The sequence below is a fragment of the Brachyistius frenatus genome, unplaced genomic scaffold (assembly GCF_029030835.1).
Source record: "Brachyistius frenatus isolate BFR_SWC_R1_liver_20210118 unplaced genomic scaffold, ASM2903083v1 Contig_6, whole genome shotgun sequence".
NCBI lineage: Eukaryota > Metazoa > Chordata > Actinopteri > Embiotocidae > Brachyistius > Brachyistius frenatus.
Genome location: NW_027210605.1, coordinates 6,218,387 through 6,239,904, shown reverse-complemented (window position 1 = coordinate 6,239,904; position 21,518 = coordinate 6,218,387). Strand labels below are relative to the sequence as shown.

Here is a 21,518-nt window from a genome sequence, read left to right as displayed (position 1 = left end):
GCAGCCAAAGCTGTCTCCACCACAAGGCAGTAACCGCGTCATTTCAAAGTATATTTCTATCAAAATTGTAATGCTTTTTTCTTTTAAACACACTCACCAGTTTCGTCTTTTTATTTTTTTCCTTCAAATCCCAGCCTGTGTATTGTCATATGTCCATGATGGTTTGCAGAAAGAAAACTAACACAAAGGCAAATGTTTGGATGATTTATTACTATTTTTTTTGCCAATGGTGAAAATACCAAAATAACATCAACCACAGTGGCACAAGAAGTGAAGGAGAATTAAGGTGAGGTTCTGACTGAACCTCACACCTCGCAAACTGCAAGTTTGACTAAACTGCAGTATCTCCAAAACCTCAAAACATAATGTAACGTACAGCAAAACAAAGGCAGATCAGAGGATAATGTAAAAAAGAAAACAGTCCTCTGGAGGGACTATCAGTGTTTGCATTCAGACGCAAAACATTAAACAAGTGCAAAAATGATGCCCACGCAATTATAAGATTGTAAGCCTCGGGGAGATTTCACGCTAAATCAATCATACTCCAGGTATGCTGAAGAGTCTCTGTACTAAACTGCCCCAATTCAACAGGATTACAAATTCATGGAAATAAAAAACACTTCAAATCTGTAGCAGTAAAGTGACTTAAAGATCACATGCACTGCCAGACTACGATGTGACTTCAAAGTGATCAAATACTTATTAAAGTTAGATCTTTGAAATGTTATTTTATAGATTAAATATACCTGCATGTTCAAAAAGTTTCCGCCCTAAAATCTGCTCATAACAACTGCATATAACAACAATTGTGAGCAGAAGTAAACTTGGTAAACCTCCGTTTTATAAGACAGCGAGTCTGAAGAGACGCTGCTTTACAAACAAACAAAAACACATCCTGCAACCTGCACTGTCAGCACCAGAGCCCCTTTCAGAGAAGTTTAACTTTCCTGGGCCTGAATGCTCAGAAACTCAGTCATTGTTTCCTCAAAGTGGAGTCCTTTCCCACTGTCCTCAATGAACACAGCATGACGACAGCTGCCCTCATTCTGTATTCACTCAGTCACTATCCTACCTCCCTCAGTTAGGCTTCAGTAAGACTCTCCTCTCACCCACATGGTTGTCCCATAAGTCTGTGGAATGGATAACCTCAACAAAAAGAAAGAAGTGCGTCAATAACTTTTCTCAGAGTAAACAGTGTTTTTATTAGACCAATAAATCTGACGAATAAGTCGTTTAATTATCAGATATATTGTTTCTCCAATCTGTCTTAAGGCCTCGAGTCTGTCGGGCACATACAGATTGTCAAAGAGGCAACAAGCCTGATGAGGTGAGGTGGAGCCACCTACAAGTGTAAAAAAAAAAAACGCATTATACTGCAAGTGACAGCGTTTAAACCGCAGAGTCGGCCTCAGCAGGCTCCTGTACGGAGGGAACCATGGGAATTGGACGTCTTTTTCTCCTCACAGCCGGATCTGGCCGGCCTTTCCCCTGTGCTGCCGCAGCAGGGACAGAGGGAGGGACGGGGACGGGGCGTCTCTTTTTGACAGAGGAGATGCTGCCGGACCGTTCGTGGAGGATGCCCCGAGCCATGCCCTCCATTGCATCGACGGGCATGCGCATGGCGTCAGCCATCTCCACCTTAGTTACAGAGACGAAGCCCGGGTCTTTGGCCAGGGAGACTAGACCGCCCTTTACAAGAGCCTGAAGAAACACAACATGGAGGATTCTTGTTTACATACAGTAACAGTTTTGTATATTATATTTTGTATTCTATTATTTGTAATTCAGTAATCTTAAAGATCCCATATTGTATAAATTGTGATTTCTGTTTAATTTTTGGATTATGAAGCAGGTCTAGGTGAAACACATCCACAGAAAAATGCACGTAGCCCTCATTCAGCAACCAGCAGTTACATACAAAATCAATGCAAAGACGCGAATGTCCACAAATTTGCGCTGAGCGACGCAAATTTGTGTCCACGCAAGTTGAAAATATTGAACTTGAGCGGCCTTCCATGCGCGAGTAACACGAGGCAAAAATATATTATGTTACATAAAACTACAAAAAATATCGTCTTAGGAATATCAAGACTGCAAAAAAAAAAAAAAAAAAACGCCGGAAAAGTGTAAAATATGGGACCTTTAAAACCACTGGTCTTGCAGTATTAAGTTATGTTGTTATTATGCAGCACTTTCAAATATCACAAAATTATCCATTCTTGAAACACTGTTAAAAAGTGGTAACACTCAACAACCCCAAACTCCTTTTAAGTTAAGAGGAACTGTTCGAGTCATGACGACGCTAAAGAGAAAAGAGACTATTGATGAGGTCATGTAAATAATACAAAATTTCTGATTTGTGAAGGTTGTTTTTTTTTTACAACAAAAACTAGCTCAGTGCGATCTGCTTGGTTTTCCAGTTGATGAGCAGTCTTTAAATAAGAGATGCTCTTGCAATAAAAAAAATAACAACCTTAACTTGTGTCTATGAGGGAGTAAGGTCATTATCAATATCACTATCAATGACAGATCTGACAGCTGATCAAAACACGTCCTACAGACAAAGGTGGTGATTAATTAGAGTGAAATAAAAAGAGTTGTCACTTCCACACTCACCTCCTGGACGAGCTGGTCAGCTGCTGTTGAGGAGACCTGACTCTGACTGTCACCATAGCTCGGGTCATGGGGCACCTGGGTTTAAAAGAAATATATTCATGCATTGCCAATATGATCTCATCATCATGTACACTGGACGAGTCAGCCTTCAATCAAATATTACCCGAGTTTTGTCTGTTCCCACTGTGAAGCTCCAGGACCGTCTGCTCTCTAAAAAAAAAAAAATGGAAAAATGAATAAAAACAATTATGAAGTACAGGTAAGTCCCTCTTTTTTGAAGTCTTGAATGTTTCAATCATTTGCCAGATTTCATCCAGGCAGTATCTGTCTGTTTCATTTTAAGTGCTGTATGCAGGACTTTAAGGGGGCAGTGTGTAGGATTTAGTGGCATCTAGTGGTGAGACTATAACCAACTGAACTCTTCACCCTCCCCTTCCAGGTATGCAAGAGAATCTTTGGTGAAACATGAAAGTCCCTCTCGAGCAACTGGTTGGTTTGTCCTTTCTGGACTTGTGTAGAAACATGGCAGTCCAAAATAGCACGCACCTGCTCCCTATGTAGATATAAGGGGCTCATTCTGAGGCAACAAAAACACAACAATTCTTAGTTTCAGGGGATTATACTCTCATAGAAACATATTTATAAATATTTTATTTCATTTCTGCCAATAGATCCCCATAAATCCTGCACACTACATTTAAACATTTAAAATGGAGGACTGACAAGTGCAATTTAAAAAATAATTTTCTAAGTGTCTTGAGGCCTGTGAAGACCTCATTTATATGAACCCGGTTCCTGTGCCATACCTGGCTCTGCATCCTCACTGCGATTGTAAAACTCTTCTGGAGTGCCCTCCCTTTCAAATGAAAATCTGAAAGACAACAAGACATATACCTGATGCATGGCCACCCTGTGCACATGTCATCAAAGCAGTTTGGTGTGCGTGTTGGTCCTCACTCTGCAAAGGCGTTGTTGTTAGTGTTGCTCTTTGGGGCGGTTGTGGGGAAAAATTCTATATTAGGGTCCAAGCCGGAGGAGTTTGGTGGAGACTCGGGCTGGCTCTCGGAGAACTGGAGCGGCCGCTGGCTGGTCACCTGTGAGGACTGAGCGTTGGTGGGTTCAGCGGAGAATGAGTCGACCCGGTTACCAAACAGACCGTGGGAACGCTGGAAATACCAAGCAAGACAAGCACACGTGCAGGTTTAATCCAATGTCCCATATCATAACAAAGAAGTCGCTATATTTCATATCATGTAAAAGCAGGTTCAGGACAACACGTGTGTATGTGTCCGCATTTATGGCCACGATGATGCAGAGCTTGAGAACAAGTGCCCTGTACTTTGTAGGAGACAGCGTTTCATACCTGGTAAATTCCCTCTTCCCCAGCCTCCTCCATGGCTCTGTCCATTTCTTCCTCATTATGCAGTTCTCCTGAAATGGCCCTGTGCATCTGTGGGGCAGCTTCTTCCTCTATGTTCCTCAGACCAGCCTAGAAAAACGGGAAGGACAAATGAAGACAGAGGGAAAAATTGTTGCATTGTGTTCACAGGGATACGAAAAACACAGTGAAGTTGAGTACTGGTGTAAAAAAAACCAACCAAAAAACAGGTGAGCTATAAGAAGCGTTACACTGTAAGCTGGTCGTGTGAAGTGCATGAAAATCTTGGTGATTCAATATCACCAATTTATTTAATAGACAGCTCACCTGGATCTCTGGGCCTGAGGCACTCTTCTTAGTAGGCCTATAGCCATAGTACTCCTCCTGACACTTCAAGAAGTTGCGGAAATGTTCTTGGAGCAGGAAGGTGGCGTAGAATTTCCCAACTGTCACCTCATCATCTAAGACACGGCGTAGCCAGTGTTAGGAATACTGGATTCTTTTTAAAGGTGAAATGTAACTTTATGTCTATAGACTCACCTCCAATAGGGGGGATGACCTGGTCTAACAGTTTCATACTGGTGCGTTTCCAGATTGACTTTATGATGGCTCTCAGCTCCTCGTTGGCCTGCTCAAAGTTACCTATTAAGACCATTTCAAGAAAGTTTAACTGAATTGCAATAAGTACATCAAGTTGAAAGATATGCATATATAAATCAAATAAATGAAAGTTAACAAGTCGTTTTGAAGGAAATGCGTATATTTTATACAATATTTGCCATCATGGTATAAAACCGGTTCTGATGCACTCTACCTTCTGTTTTGATTTTGAGTGCAGTTCTGACCAGAGCGAACAGGGTGGCGTTGAAGGTGACGGTGCCATCACTGTTGAGAGGCATGTTCATACCAACCAGGCGCTAGAGATGAGAGGAAAAGACTAATTTAACACAATCACAAAACATTCTTTTTGTGTTTCCATGTAGGATTTTTGAACTAATGTCCGTCTACAGTGTTTACAGTTGAATTATTTCGCCGTTTAAAGTCCCCCTTCACTCAAAAATATGTTCTGCTTTTTTGTTCCAGAAGGGTAGGGAAGGGGGGCAAAGTTCTTCTGCACTCATTCAAAATGTGATCATAAGAGCATGATTTGTGACATCACAAATAGTTTGGAAACCAATCTTGATCCAATTCAACTTACACAAGTACAATGTGGAAACTTGAAACAAACACTGAGAATGGACTTCACAGTGAGGCAGGAAACATCTTGTCTCCAGTAGTTAAACTTTACAGATGAAATCTGTTTGCATATTCTTTTTTTTTTAGTTTTTGGTCCAAAAACAAAGTAGAGTATTTATATACCTTTAAAAAACACATTTGCTGGTTACTGTTTTTTTTTTTTTTTTTTAACATATGAGCTCTTACTAATTATGTTACTAATGAATTAAATACTGCAAGCACCACATGGTCTTTGCTTAATGGCTGTATGTACCTGGCAGGCAGCCCGATGAGGACAGAACTTGCCGAAGCCCAATGGAGGCTGGATACTTCGAAGCAGTGTCACCACATCCAGATGTTTGATTCTCCCCCTGTTAGATCACAGAAACATTTTATATTCTACTTGAATGACACCCACTAAAATCTGACCTTAACCCAAAGGTTTAACTGGAAGTAGATAACTTAAGAATTGAGATTTCTTATGTGGATCTCATCATGGTGTTTATACTCACGTGGCTTCAGGGTCATATTCAGCCCAGATCTTCTTAAATTCATCCAGATGGTGCGGACCGAGAAGAGACCAATCGCGGGTTAGGTAGTCAAAGTTGTCCATGATGACGGCTACAAACAGATTGAGGATCTGGAGTAGGAAGGAAATAAAGATGCTTATTTACACTAAAGGTTTCTGTTTTTCCATTTCTTTCCTCATATGAAAATAATTGTTCAAATATTCATGTAGCTAATAAAAAAATGACTGCTGAATTTCTGGTTGGCTCTCACCAGGAAGGCACAGAGACAGTAGAAGCTGAGGAAGTAGAAGACAGCAAAGTTGGACCCGCAGGTGTACTCTTCTCCTGGCAGGAAGTCAGACTTGGGGTCACACTTCTTCCCATACATTGAAGCCATCATGACCTCCTGCCAAGCCTCTCCAGTAGCACATCTGGATGCATTAACAGACACCAGATGGTGAGATCTTGGCCCAGATTTTGAACTTGCAAAAAGTCCCTTTTGAAGTTGCTTATTACTCACCGGAATAACATCAGAACAGCCTGAGGGAATGTCTGGAAGTTGTTGTTGCGGTTGATTTGGGTGCCGTCCACTAAGGCTACCTTTCCGAAGATCTGCAGTTTGTTACAATCCAAGTAAAATTCAGAGTCAGTGAGCAATACAAGAACTTGTCTTGACGACATTTACCAGAAACATAATGACAAGCTTCAGAAGCTTACAATGTTTTCCTTTACAAAATGAATACTGAAGATTGTACCTGCATCCCAATGACAGCGTAGATAAAGAAGAGCATTATGATGAGCAGAGCTACATGAGGGAGAGCCTGTAGACAGAAAACATTGACGTTATTGAAAAGTGACCACTGGGAAGCACAGCGGAAAATGGTAATTAAAATAATGATGATGATGACCTGGAAAGACTTGATGAAGGTCCACAGCAGGTTACGGATGCCTTCAGAACGGTTCAGCAGTTTGACCAAACGCATAACACGGAAGAGTCGGAAGAACGTGATGGAAACTGAGGCATTTTCAGAGGCCTGTGGACAAAAAGACAGCGTTCGATGAAAAAGACAACGAAGTAAAACATAAAAACATAGCTATGTCCAAATGTAAGGAAGTTTAGGCTTACCGCAATGGCCTGCATAGGATTTGTGTCCTGCACAAGGTAGATAAAGAATTATTGTAGTTGCATGAGTCGTATTTTGTGTAATAATATAATTAATAGTGAGCAAAATAGGGTTAATAGTGGTATGACTTTCCACTTTTGATGAGTTACAAAGCTTCCAGACCTTTACTGCGAAAGAGTTGCAACTTGTAACTCATGCGAAATCGACAAACTTCACACACGTTGCTCTAAAAATATTAACAGTTTTCAGTCAGTCAAGCCGTCACTGATACTTGCTTGTAAATATATATACACAGTGTGGAGATGTAGCCCTGTTTACACAATCAGAATGAGTGAGCCATACTGTAAGACAATACAGCAAACTCCCTGAGGTCTGTAAGATGAGACGAACAGTAGAAATGTTTCACCAGCAGGTTGAGCGACACACGATTCGTTACAGTAGTTCTACAGTTTAGCAGAGAACATAGTGGAGTGCTCACACAGCAAGGCGCATGCAGCAGGGCAGTGCAGATCAGATATTTACAGCACAGCCATGGAGACAGTACAGTCCTCCACTGGAGGCCAGGGCAGTCTGTGGAGGATAGACAGGTGAGGAGTGAGGTGCATGGAGTACAGAGGGATTGATGGGGACAAGAAAAAAAAAAAAAGGGGGCTGATGTGAAATATGGTTGTGGATGGAAAAACTGTTCAAAGCTCGTGTTTAAGGAGGAAAAATGAGGACAACGCGGTGCAACAATGGCAGGAAAAAACTGTGACTGGCCAGAGAAAACACGGAGTCCGTGTACATAAAATTACACTGAACTGATATTGTGTTCTTTTTAAGTGCCCACACAACACATATAAGACATCAAATCACTGAAAATGGAGTAATTAATAATTGTGGGAATAATAATTGTTTTTGACGTTTTGGTGATGGAAATGCACTGAAGAAGGTGGAATGTGGAAGAGGTGAGGTGGAAATGGACAACATCAGTACTGACCATGTCCTGTGAGCTATTGTTTTCCTGGCACCAAACAACTGTTGGGCCACAATTAAAACCTTCTGGGTCAGATTACTGAATAAATACACAAACTGAATCAAATATTCAACTGGGAGGGTCTTGTTTAGACAAAATAGGGGACTTTCATATGACGCATTTGCAATGACAAGCTTTAGGATTGATCATCATATGTACTCACATCCACTTCACTCAGGATGACATCAACAACGCTACCGATGACGATGATGAAGTCAAAAACGTTCCAGGGGTCGCCAAAGTAGCCCTGCATGAAGAGGTAAAGCATGCTGACACATTAAGAAATGAGAGCGGGTGGGTAACCACCAGAACAACAAACATGAGAGCCTTTACCCTCGCTTTGAAGGCCATGAGCTTGAGAATCATCTCCACAGTGAAGAGCACAGTGAAGATCAAGTTCAGAGTGTCCGATAGCTTGGTGACGTGGTCCGACTGGTTACAGTGCTGTTAAAAGCATATGAACATGTTAGAGCTCCTGATTTGACAACATTTATTTGCAAAATGTAGTTTTTGTGAAGTTGACTTTATATAATAACAATAATAATAATTGATTTCAAATTAAGTATCTTGTAAGAGGAATGATGGACAAACCTAGATAAATAATTTCACAGTTGTAATAAACTGATAAACCTTTAGTAATAAATAATATCAGGCCCATATTTCAACTTTTAAAAATAGTGTCCTCTGCTATGATAATTACACAAAAAACAGCCACCCAATTTACAATTTATTGCTTTCTGGAAATTAATATGCACCATAAAGTTTTGTAAATTAATTGAGAAAAAAATATGTAGGGGTTTAGGTGCTGCTAATTTTCTCCCAAAATAAAAATTCTTGGATTTGTTGCGTCCCATATTTTAAAAATCATTTAAAATTTTCCAGTGCATTAATTAAAGGTTGCAATAAACACCAGACCCACGAGATTTAGGTACAGAAATGACTGAAATCAGCATTTAAGAATACTAATTAATGACACTGAATACTGAAGTATGATGTCAGTGCTTTTAGCTTGCAACATGACCCTAATTTACATACCTGCATCCCCAGACACAAGGTGTTGAGCATAATTAGGAAGAACATGAGGTACTCAAAGTAGCAGGAGGTTACGATGTACCAGACCCTGTACTGGTAGGGGTTTTTGGGGATATAGCACCTCAGAGGACGAGCCTTCAGAGCGTACTGCACACACTGACGCTGAAGGGAGGCAGAAAAGACAGGAGGTGTGTTAAAAGAAAAACAATCCTACTTCAAAGTAACATGTTTTATATTTTACTGAGACTGATTGGACTCTCGCTGTCCTGAGCTACATCTCAGTGTACCTGGTTCTTGTCCAGCTCGCAGTCCTTGTACTCCTGCTCGCCCTGCTCCTGGAAGGTGACTATGACAAAGCCCACAAAGATGTTCATCATGAAGAAGGCAATGAGGATGATGTAGATGATGAAGAAGATGGACACATCGACACGGTTGTTGAAGACTGGACCCATATCTTCTTCGTCTGAATCTATGGCTCTGTATAAGAGTCTGAAAAAAAAAATACAGTCATGTTAAGAGAAGGCAGGACATTGGCAGGACAAAAATAAAAGATCACAGATACAGTAAAGTTATTTTATACGGGCTCCCATCAGGCAAGGGAATTACTTCCAAATCAATATCCACCTAATACGATAAACTGACTTCTAACTCGATCAAACAGATAGAATCAAAACGGTCTTATCAAAGATGCAATGTAACAAATCAAAACTTACTTTGGCCAGCCCTCAAATGTAGAAACAGTGAAAAGAGCCAGCATCCCTCTGAGCACATTGTCGAAGTTGAAGTCGCTGTTGAGCCATTCTCTTTTAGCTAAGACTGTGTCTTGTAGGGAATTGTCCATGTGCTTCCAGAAGAATCCCCTGAGAGCAGACACAGTGAGTGGTTGCTCTGAAACAGCATTACGGTTTCGATAAAAGAAATCAATGATGTGTGAGTGGTATTTGTCTTACTGGCATTCCTCCCCTGTCACTTTGGAGGAGTCCGTGCAGCTGTAGAATTTACCCTGGAAGGATTAGTGACACATTAAATACACAAGCAGTGAGACCTCCGTACTTACTGAAGATTAGTTTGGAAATGTGACCTTTACAGTATCGTACCACATGTAATGCAATATTTAAAAAAAAACGTACCTTAAAGAGTTGAACTCCTATGCAGGCAAACATGAAGTTCAGCAGCATGGTGACCAGGACAATGTTGCCAATTGTTTTGATGGCCACAAACACGCACTGGACCACATGCTGTCAATTAAGATGAACAGTCACAATAATTAGGAAAGGTGCAGGTTTGTGGAGATGGTGGCAATCTCTAATTACTTTACTTAAGTTCTGTATTCAGAGTAATACAAATTTGAGGTACTTCAGTATTTCTATTTTCTGCGGCAATATTATACTTTAAATTGCACCACATTTATCTAACAGCTATGATTAACACTTACTGAAGATTTTACATAAAAAGAAAATTCAAATAAAAAATAAAATATTATAAAGAAATTAAGCAAGTGGACACCAATTTTTTTGTGCTTTTCGCTAAAAGTCCTTTTGGGGCCTTTAGTCACGTTTCAGATGTCTATGTATTGTCTTGTAAGCAGTTCTGTCACATAGTCGTTTCCTCTAAACTTTTCAGATGGTTTCACTCCTATAATATTTTCAGTTGAAAACTATTTTGCAAAATAAAAAAGTAAACATTAGAGAGAAGGATATTTTTTCTTCTTTCCCCCTTTCATTCATCTTCCATCTTGTGACCCCTAAGATTTATCCTGTGGCCCTTTGAGAGGGGCTGACCCTTATGTTTGGAACAACTAGACGAAACCACCTGACTGCATCTCCAGTAGCTAAACATGCAACACCTTAAAAAGCTACATTAGTCAAATGAGACAAATAAATGCATCAGTATTAACAATCTAATGATGATTAGTAGCAATATATCATTCACATGCACTGCAGAATAAGAACTTTTAATATTTCAAGTAAATGGTATGTACTTGTATGGCGCTTTATCACCTTTCGGTCTCAAAGCGCTTTAACATGGTTTTTCTCATTCACACACTAATGAGACAGATCACCATGCAGGGTACTGCCTTCAGGAGCACATTTGCACACCGATGGCACACCATCGGGAGCAACTTAGGGTTCAGTGTCTTGCTCAAGGACGCTTGGGCATGTGGACAGGAGGAGCTGGGGATTGAGCCACCAGCCTTCCGATTAGTGTGCAACCCTCTCTACTGACTGAGCCACAGCCTCCCAAGTACATGTTGCTAATGATACTCTTGTACTTTGACTTAATTATGTTTTTGGTCAGGGCCTTTTTACTTGTGATGCACTATTTTCTCCTTGTTGCATTGGTCCTTCTAAAACATCTAACTAATACTTCCATTTGTAAACACAGACATCTCCCCTGAGGACAGATTTATGCATGTGTTGTACCTTTAAGCCTTTGGCTCTGTTGATGGCTCTGAGAGGCCTCAGCACCCTCAGCACCCTGAGAATCTTCACCACAGAGATGGCACTGGATCTGCACACAGCACATTACAGAAAACAGTCTTGATATGCAAAATCTAAAATCCTCAACGTTGTAATTTAGGAGAAAAAAAATACCAATTTTGATATTTAGTATGTAATTTGGTGATCCTAAAATATAAACTCACTCCATTCCCATAGACAGAAGAGAGACTCCGACCACAATCAGATCCAGGATGTTGAAAGAGTTACGACAGAAAGATCCTTCGTGCATGAATGCTCCATACACTGTCATCTGTCAGTGACACATAGTACAAGTATGCTTCTCAAATATGAGCATTTGGTGCTTTTTTTACATCAAATCTATTAAACTGAATATCTCTATAACACAACTGATGACATCCCCCTGGAGTCTCAGAAGTTGTGTTGGCCTTTTTACTTTTAATGTCCAAACAATTAGCAGATTATTTGATAAAAATCATTGTAGATTAAATCACAATCACAAGAACTGCTAGCTGCAGCCCTAATGTTGAAAATGTCATGAATGTATTTCTATCAGTATTGACATTCAGATCATTGAATTTAGAGTTGGCAATTCGGCAGGGCAATAACTGGTGTCACTGTGTGTTAGGTTGGTGATTTATTCATCACACAAGTGAATATGTGATCTCAGTTCATTGATTTCCCGAAGAACCTGCAAAACCCTGCCTCATCACAATGCGGCAAAACCTTAGGAACTTTTCTCTAACCTGTAATATTCATAATGCTGTTCTCTGCCAGGGATACTATTGAATGGAATAAGAGGCAGTTGTTTTTTGGCATAAGAATGTCAAATTTGAAAACAGAATATATATATATATATATGTATATATAAAAAATACAGTATAAAAATACAAAAATCGTTGGCTTCAGAGAAAAACATTAATGTTACCTGGTATCTCACCCTCAAAGGACCAAATCAGTCAAACCCAAATAAAGCAGTACATGAAATATACGACACACTACTCGCAGTTGAATCTACCTTGAGTACAATCTCAATGGTGAACACAGTTGTGAACACAATGTCAGCATAGGCCAAGATCTGAAAGAAAGGCACAGACAAACTGTTATCAAATTTGCCTTCATTAAACAGTTATTGTCTGACGTGTTGGTCTGGACATGGTTGTTGCCTTATTTCTGTAGGACTTAGGATCGATGGGATCCTCAGCTGCCAGCGAGATCGAGGAGAGCAGGATGAACAGGAGGATTAAGTTGGTGAAGGACGAAGCATTGATGATCTTGTAGCAAAGCTTACGGAACCTGGATGAAAAAAATTAACAGACAGTTGTAGGAATACACAGCCACAGATATTTATGTGCATTATTTGCTGTAGTATTGTGTATTTTCAGCATGGTGCAGGATGAATGTCAGTTACTTGTTCTGAGGGCCAAAAATAAAAAATGAGCTGGCTTCAGGCAATGGCACCGCTTCTTCTTTCAGCTGCAGGTCGGCCATTGGCCGAGGCCGAGGGCTGATGGGGATTTCAGGCTCTACCTCCTCGTCATCACCTATAATGCAGAATGGACTCTATAGTACAATGACATATTTACTTTCTGGGGGTATTCATATAAAAACCTGAAGCAAAGACCCAAGAGAAATCTCCCAATGCTGAATAATGCAGTTCGCTTTATATGGTAGTCACCAGAGTGGGGTGAAAATAACTTTTGACTCTGCTATAAACACAACTCGGGGGATCGGCTGAATCTAATAGTGATGAAGGGTTACTATACTTACACTGTACCATAGCCAAGACAGCAGCACTGGTAAACAGCTGGTGTAATGAATACGAACTCCTGCAGATAGTGACCTCCTTCTGCTACAATTACATCGCTGAGAAATGTGGGAGGTTTGACATGCAGGAAAAATAGAGGTTTAGACATAATTTGTTTTACCTGGGAAGTCTGCAGGTGGGAATGGATCTTTCACTTCATTGACATTGGACTCAAATTCATCAATTTTCAGCTAGAAAAAAAAGGAAATATATGTGTATTATAGATACTTATTCTCCAAGTGAATAAATCCTTCAGAGTAAACATGTGATATGAAACCAGAAACAACACTAACCTTGGCTGTGGTAGGCATGCCCTCTATCTTGGCTCTCTGCTCTGCCAGTTTCTTAGCTATCCTCTCCCTCTCCTCATCAGTCTTGTCAGGCATTTTTGACCTGGAGTGTAAGAAGGAAAAGGAGCAGAATATAAGTTAGCTATGCATACACAGAGCAGATCCTGCCACCTGGGTTTAAGTTTTAGAATTTTTTTGTCACCTGAGTAGCTTCCTCCTAATCTTCTCTTCTGCCTTCTCTTTCTGAGCTGAAGTCAGACTCTCAGCCTCTGCCAGGTTGTCAACGGCGATGGCCAAGAAGACATTGAGGAGGATATCTGGTGGCACTGAGCTCAGGAAAACCAGAACCTTGCTTGTTAACATTAATGCCAAAAATACAGGTTTTAACTCCAGGATGACATTGTGAGTGTTTGTGAAGGATACAGTTTCCACAGACAAAGAGGACAATGAAGTAGATGGCAACCAGGATGCCTGGGATGACGGGCCCTCCGTAGGCCATAATGCCATTGTACATGATGGAGGTCCAATCCTCTCCTGTGAGGATCTGAGAGACAGATAAGCATTGAGAAGCAGCAGAATGATTTATCATTGACATGTATGAATAGATGGTGCTTGAGCTGAAATGAAAACTGACTTTAAACAAAATCAAAGCAGTCCCTGACCTGGCATTCATTGAATTCCCCAAAACTTTTTTCTTTTTCCCCCAAAAACTTTTTTTCAAGAAAATAATCCCCTAAAAACCTAAAGTGGTTTATATGTACCTCGAGACCTTCGCCATTATTCACTACGTGCAGGTCTATGAATATGCAAATAGTCTCTATCTCCACAGCTCCATATATAAATCCCCACCCCATAAATTGAGACTGTTAACAAGGGTGAAAACGCAGAGCATCTAACCTCACCTGAAACACACTGATCAGGGCCTGAGGGAAGTTGTCAAAGTTACTGCGTCTGGGTCTGTGGTCGGCAAAGTTGAATTTCCCTCCAAACACCTGCATGCCCAGGAGTGAGAAGATGACGATGAAGAGGAAGAGGAGGAGGAGCAGGGAGGCGATGGAGCGCACAGAGTTGAGGAGAGAGGCCACGAGATTACTTAGAGAGGTCCAGTATCTGAACAACAGGAGAGAGGAGTTAAATGGAAACAAATTACAATATAACTGTTTAAAATGAGGCAACATGACGATTTGAGGAAACCCAACTCACTTTGTGACTTTGAGGATCCTCAGCAGCCGGATACACCTGAGTACAGAGAAACCCAGGGGAGCTACAGCCCCTGCAGACAACATGATCATCTCCAGGATACCGCAGAGCACCACGAAGAAGTCAAAACGGTTAAATATGGACATGAAATACGCTCTGGGTCCTAGAGCATACATCTTCACAAACATCTCTGTGACAAACAGCACCAGCAGTACACGACTGGCCACATCTGTGGGAATGACAGAGGAGAGGGACAAATTAACAAAACTCGGGGGGATTGGAATATATATATAAAAATCCTTAGTAAAATATGTACATTATTCACCAACCTTGCAGGGAAGTCAGTGAATTGGACTGGTGGTGGTGCTCTGTGGCTATAGTCAGAGTATTGAGGAAGACGAGGAACATCACCAACCAGTAAAAGCTCTTGGTTTTCACATACACCAGGCACTTCATCCTGAAGAAACGGTTCCAGCGTCGGGCCAGCCGGCTAAACACACAAAAAACTCAAAGCTTACCGATCCAAGCTGCTGTAGATATTACATGCCAGCATTAATAAGTTTACAGAAAAGGAGACTCACTAGTAGTAGATGATTTTACTCTTTCCTTCCATTTCATACAGGCTGTCTGTGTCAGAATCTCCACTCGTCAAAGGCAGGAGACCTGAAAACATAATAACAGCTGTAAGTTGACAGTGTCTCTGCATGTGTTTAGTGCCGAGATGGTTTATAGCGCTGACCTTTGCCCTCTCTGTCAGCATCCAGGACTTCAGCGTGAGTGATCCACTCCATGTAGCCGTGAAGGTCCTCATCCAGCTGCTGGCGCTCTCGCAACTTCTGGAACTCTCCACGAGACCTGGCCTTCTCTCGCTCTTTGGTAAACTCTCTGTGTGGATCGACAAAAAAAATGTGTGATTTATTTGTTTGTTTATGTGAAGAATAACAATAAAGAGTATTGAGGATGATAGCTGTCTTACCCACTGAGCACGCCCAGAACCAGATTGAGCACAAAGAAGGAGCCCAGCAGAATGAGAGGAACAAAGTAGAGGCACGGCCATTCATTTCCTATGGCGTCGTTAACCTGCAAAATAACTCGAGATTGTCAGCTAAAAGCAATGATATTTGTCAGGTTTACACTATTAAAGCTTTGCCCAATCAACATCTAAAATGTAGACTGATGTAGAGATGTTGGTGCGCAAGCAGCTACTGACCCAGTAGAGCACTTTGGTCCATCCCTCCATGGTAATACACTGGTAGACGGTAAGCATGGCAAAGCCAATGTTATCAAAGTGAGTGATACCATTGTTGGGACCTTCCCAGCCAGGCCGACACTCAGAGCCGTTGATGGTGCAGCGGCGTCCGTTACCAGCCTGAGCGCATGGAGCAGGCAGCTCACCCTCTGCTGTGGCATAGATGTCTGTAAAGAGATACATTTATGTAACCCAAAATATAAAGCCAAGTGCAACTATTTCTGAATGTGTCTTTTCATACACACTTGTGCCAGTGTAATAGCAGGTCTTATGCATTTTGCACTTAAAGAGCTCCAGTCCCATAATGGCATAGATAGTGACGAGTAAGAAGACCAGCAGGGCGATGTGCAGCAGAGGCAGCATGGCTTTGAGGATGGAGTTCATTACCACCTGAAGGCCTGAGAGGCAACAGTAAAACCAAACAATTACAATAATACAAGACCACAATACGTAATACACAGCACATCAGCAGTATACCACAGAAACAGGGTCTCTACAGTATTTGTGGATTGAGACTCTTACTGGGGACTCCAGAAACGAGGCGCAGGGGCCGCAGTACTCTGAAGGCTCTCAGTGCCTTCATGTCAAACCCCCCGCCCTTCTCCATGGGCACACCTGCTATCTTATTTATGGTATCCAAAGCAAAGGTGAAGAGACTGTAGGAAAAGATAATACAACCATAAGTGCATACAAAACAGCTGCCTTGATACAAAATAAGCAATACAAAATTGGCCTTCAGCATAACTACTGTACATTCCCCTTTTGAAATTGACTTTCTCAACTATTAAGACTGAAGTGTCAAAGGGAAGCTGTGTCCTTTGGCAATAGAGACATCCACCTGCAGCTTAGAGCTCGTCTTACCCCATGAAGACGATGACAAAGTCCAGTATGTTCCAACAGTTCCGTAAATAGGCTCCTTCGTGGAACACGAGGCCGTACGCTACTATCTTCAAGAAGCACTCTAACGTGAAGACGACCAGGAAGATATACTCCAGACTCTCCTGCAGGAAGACAAACAAAATGAGGAAATTACATCGTATAAAGGTCACACCTCTCACATTCAATTCTCTAATCAGATATTGAAAGATCATACTAAATTCCAATTTTGGCAATTAAAGAACAATTTAACACCAGGTGGAAAAGCATTGTTTTGCTGCTCTCTGTATTTGAGCAGCCAGCAGTGATGTCGTGGGTCTTGAATTACATCTGTACATATCTACAGCAAGGTGACAAGTAAAACCACCAGAAGTCAATGAAGACAAGATGTTTAGGAGGCGTTAGGTTACTCTCAGAGGCATTTGCTAGAGGGAATAGCATAATATGTTGTAGATTAACTCATTAGTTTTAATAGCCTGTTAGCTAATTTTGATGCAAATTAAACATAACCTCAGGAGGTTGGAATAGATGGATGACCCACTCAGTGATTAATGAAACAATCTGAGCCACTGACGTTACAAGTAAGAGACGTGTCTGTGAAACACAAAGCAAACTGTTTGCAGAAAACTGAAAGGCTTTGCTCACAGATGGTAAACACATACAACATCTAAGTGGCAAATTGTCTCTGTCTCTTTGCTTTTATCATCAGTCTCGACAGACACAGAACTGAGACATGGTTTTCCTCAGACGGTTTTTATCTGAATAAAAATATTGTAGCACAAGGGGCTGTAATATGACAACAGTGAAGTGGAGCTCTGCCAATTCGGTCCCACAGGCACTGTCAGAATTGGAGAGTTCATTTGAGGTACACCATAAATTATATACGATATGCTGTTTCTTGCCCATTGATTCCTTTAAACAAATCAGATCAATAATCTTTAGCTGAACCGCACAGCAGCAGTCAACAAGTCCCTACTCAATTAGAGGCTGCAAGGCCATCCTCACTTCCACTAACAAGAAAACATACATTTATAGACTGAAGGCAAACAAGGGTAGTTGCACTTTTAGGTTTTAGTCCATCAACGTTAGAATCCTTTTTCTATTTGCATATAAGTGCAGTCACACGAGACAACTTTTGACGACTCTCCCGTGTCCACCTGCGTCAGTGGCGTGACGCCATGTAGGCCGACCTACTTCTAACAGCACCGGGGGGTGGGGGTGGGGGAGCATCTCTTCTTTCATTTTTCACCTCTCAGGAATGGCAGAGTTATAAGTAAGAAGGATTTGTGAGGAGGCTGGTAAATAGGCCAAAGCAAATATATTAAAGAGATAAGGTCACATTTGGGTACATAAACTGAAGGTGTATCAACAACATTGACAGAAGCTTTAACCTCGTGATGTGTGGGATTTATTGACTGAATGTAGAATAGTAAGTGATAGCTGGCGATGGGTGTTTCATATTGACATTTGTGCTGAAAGTGAAGCCTCTCAGAGACAGCAATCCAAACCAAACACAAATGTCAATATAGCATCTAACATATCATCACTGCAAAAGATAAAACATATATCTTTTGCTCACAATACCTACATGCCTCGATCATCCCCCGAGTTATGTAGTCGCTGACCTGTAATAAACTTCTGACAGCCTCCCCACAGTGCAAACACACACCTGCGATGTTGAAATGTAATATTTCTTTGGACACACATCAACAGCAGCCAGGGGTGGAACATCTGCCAGCAGCTTGTTCACTCTACTTTAAAATGACTGTGAATCACCCACAGTAAGGAGTCATGAAACCCATCACTACTCACATTTTCTGTCAGAATACATATCAAATGTTTCCATAAATGCCTGCTTAGCCCCCCAGAAGCCATACATCTTCTGCATTATCCAGTAAATTAATCAATCAGATGAAAATTCTGCACACATCATATCCCGCACATTGGCAGTTTATTCTCATGTTTTGCACTTTTGTCTTCTTTACAAGCTAGTTTATGATCAGAGAAGGATACACTTTGAAAGATAATAAAACAAATTTGATGGCACGTTGTTCTGAAGACACAGATGGGACTCCAGATAAAGAACTGAGTTGGGTCTGGACATATTCAAATGAAGCTTGGCACTCAGACCAATGAGCAGCTGAAACCCTTAGCCATAAATTATGACTTTGATTATGCCTCAAAGATGCAGCTGTGTTCAGCAAATTAAAATGACTAATAAAATTGACTGAACACAGAGTCATCTACTGGTCATGGTAATATGCTGGACCTTCTTTTCTAGCATTTTATGATAAATAAATCTCATCCTCATCCACCAGACTGAGGTTTCTCATGCAGTAATGTGTCAACTATCAAAGAAAGTGCTTGTGTTCAGACTCATACTTACCAAATTTGTGTTGGTGTTATTACCGTCTTCCTCAGGCATAGGTAAGAACACAGCCAAAGCAATACAGTTCGCAAAGATGGTCAATAAGATGATGATCTCGAAGGTTCTGGATGGGGAAGCTCAGGATCATAACAACACATGAAGAGCCCCAGAATGAATATCATCAAGTAGAAGATAAATAAATAAAAGCAAAGAATGACTCACACAGATAAAGAAACTGACTCCCTTATCTGTGTGAGTCATTCTTTGCTTTTTGTGATGTGTGAGTGTAAGAAAACAACCCAAACAGTTCTGCAGCCCTGTTAACATTGATCAGCACCTTAAAATACGGCCTGAAACATCATCCCTATAGCGGCCCATAGGGTCGCCAGCAGAGCTGTCGCAGCTAATGTAATCTTGTCTGCTGTACTGCTTCATTCTTGTCCATAGGGGGCTCACCGGCAGAATTCCCCTGCCAGGTCAGCATCATGTCTCTCTGTGATGCAGAGGGACAGCTGCACAGCCCAAGAATATGACCAAACCATATGACAGGCTACTCATCATGAAATAAGTGCTCCGTTATCCTATTAGATATATATTTACTCTGAAGTCAGTGCTTATGGATAGATTTTATTGGCATAGTTTAAGAACTTAAGGAGTTTAAGTAAATTTCTGTATTTTTGCTCTAACCAGCACCCACGCCCTGTGTTACAGAATCACATACCAATGTGATTAAACTGCCACTGTAAACAATTTATGACGTGGCCCAACATATGCAAACAAATTATGAGAAATATGATTCACACCATTATAATGTATTAAAAATGCTGTCAATGTTAATGTCCAAGTCCATATATCGGATTTCAAATGCTGAAAAGATGAGGCTGTTGTCACTGGATAGATATGATCAACTCCTTCTACTTTGGATGGAAAATATGTATAATCCAGACATGGTCAGGCTGAAAGCAGGAAACCCCCCTATACGGGCCACAACTTCCCTCAACAGCCTGTGTTGTGTTCATGCAGCCCCACAGACCCCCTTGCATGTCAGAGCGACTATTTCCACATGAAAAGATCAAAACATGTGTGAGTCAGGACACTAAAGAGGAAATGTTATGTTTCCATCTACCAGATGTGACCAGATTAGCTTCAATTCACTGCAGGTGAAAATCCGAGGGCTACAACCCCGACTTTGACACACACCAGGAACATAACAAAAGTCTTAACACTTCAGGGATCGCCTTAACACTGATTTAAAGGGAGACTTGGCTTCAGCATGGTTACCACAGGTGAACAACATGGCTGATAATTTACAGACATGCAGATACATGATTTTTGTATATCCCAGCTGTCAGTGTTCTTAACCAGAGCTCTACATGCTGTAAAACCTCTATAATACTCTTGAGTTTCTTACGTTCTATATATTCAAAGGATATATCCTTCAGCCAATGTCTGCTTATTACAAACACAAACATCTGAACAATGTGTATAGTGTGTGTGTGTGTGTGTATATAGTGTGTGTGTGTGCGTGATATAAAGGATACTTCCACTCCACAATGTTGATGCAGGCTTTGCGGAAGGGGTTTTTGAGGTTGAAGAGGAAGAGGGATCTTGCGGGTCGTGGGTTGCCCCCCGTTGCCTGGAGCTTCTTCAGCTTCTCCCTCTGCTTCCTCTTCAGCTCCTCTTCATTCATGATGACCGGCTTGGCCGCCTCTGCGTTGGTCGCCATCTTGATGCCTCCACCTGGGACGAGCTCCCAATCCCAGAGAAAAGTGGCCTCTCACTGTAAAATCCCAAATTCAAGTCCTCTGTGGTCCAGACTGGCTGATCCTACGTGGGCTCCCTGGCCAACCTCTTCTCCTTTTCCTCGGACTCTGTCTCCCTCACGCAGAGCCACAGGCCTCTCCTCCTGGCCAAGGACCTCTGACAGAAAAAGCCCACCTCGGCAGGGAAAATATCAGGAGCCCATAGAGGCTGGAGGAGCAGTTGGCCTTGCTGTAGTTTAAATTTAGATTGTGAACCAGCGACAGGCCATGCTTGGGGATGGTTAAGAGGGTGGAGGGGGTGGAAGAAGGGAGTGGAAGGGATCAAAGGGGGTTGGGGCAGGACAGCAGTGGCAGACCAGAGCACAAAAAGGGGGAAAGACACAGTTTGAGGGGGGCCCTACCAATAGAACATATTGACACCAGTCTGAACCTGCCCTCCCTTTGAAAACAGACTGCTGGACACTAAAGCTGAAATCTAAACTGACAACCAAAACAACAGAGTGAGCAAGGAAAGAAGGAAAGGAAAAAGGCCTCCACTGTGGCATTGTGCAGGTGGAAATAGTTTTTCCCGGGGGCAAGAAATGATCACTTTAACAGTATGTTTACATGTAGGTCTT

General features: G+C 41.5%; 1 protein-coding gene across 1 annotated transcript; it reads right to left on the bottom strand.

Moving 5' to 3' along the window:
- Positions 1 to 191: 191 nt before the first annotated feature.
- cacna1sb (calcium channel, voltage-dependent, L type, alpha 1S subunit, b) lies at positions 192 to 21,134 on the bottom strand. The gene is made up of 45 exons (XM_069688685.1): positions 20,680 to 21,134; positions 19,157 to 19,262; positions 16,756 to 16,895; positions 16,417 to 16,550; positions 16,140 to 16,292; positions 15,856 to 16,061; positions 15,622 to 15,725; positions 15,385 to 15,530; positions 15,227 to 15,308; positions 14,975 to 15,135; positions 14,649 to 14,874; positions 14,348 to 14,555; positions 13,869 to 13,989; positions 13,648 to 13,762; positions 13,449 to 13,548; positions 13,277 to 13,346; positions 12,760 to 12,892; positions 12,515 to 12,644; positions 12,367 to 12,426; positions 11,534 to 11,640; positions 11,313 to 11,400; positions 10,020 to 10,127; positions 9,840 to 9,892; positions 9,603 to 9,749; positions 9,177 to 9,378; positions 8,893 to 9,051; positions 8,191 to 8,301; positions 8,021 to 8,104; positions 7,365 to 7,412; positions 6,845 to 6,871; positions 6,627 to 6,752; positions 6,474 to 6,539; positions 6,239 to 6,330; positions 5,990 to 6,149; positions 5,722 to 5,849; positions 5,484 to 5,580; positions 4,809 to 4,911; positions 4,535 to 4,636; positions 4,322 to 4,455; positions 3,980 to 4,105; positions 3,574 to 3,782; positions 3,423 to 3,487; positions 2,780 to 2,826; positions 2,617 to 2,691; positions 192 to 1,701 (listed from the first exon to the last, which is right to left on the bottom strand). The coding sequence occupies exons 1-45, from the start codon at positions 20,862 to 20,864 to the stop codon at positions 1,390 to 1,392; spliced, it is 5,556 nt and encodes a 1,851-aa protein (XP_069544786.1). The 5' UTR covers positions 20,865 to 21,134; the 3' UTR covers positions 192 to 1,389.
- Positions 21,135 to 21,518: the final 384 nt, after the last annotated feature.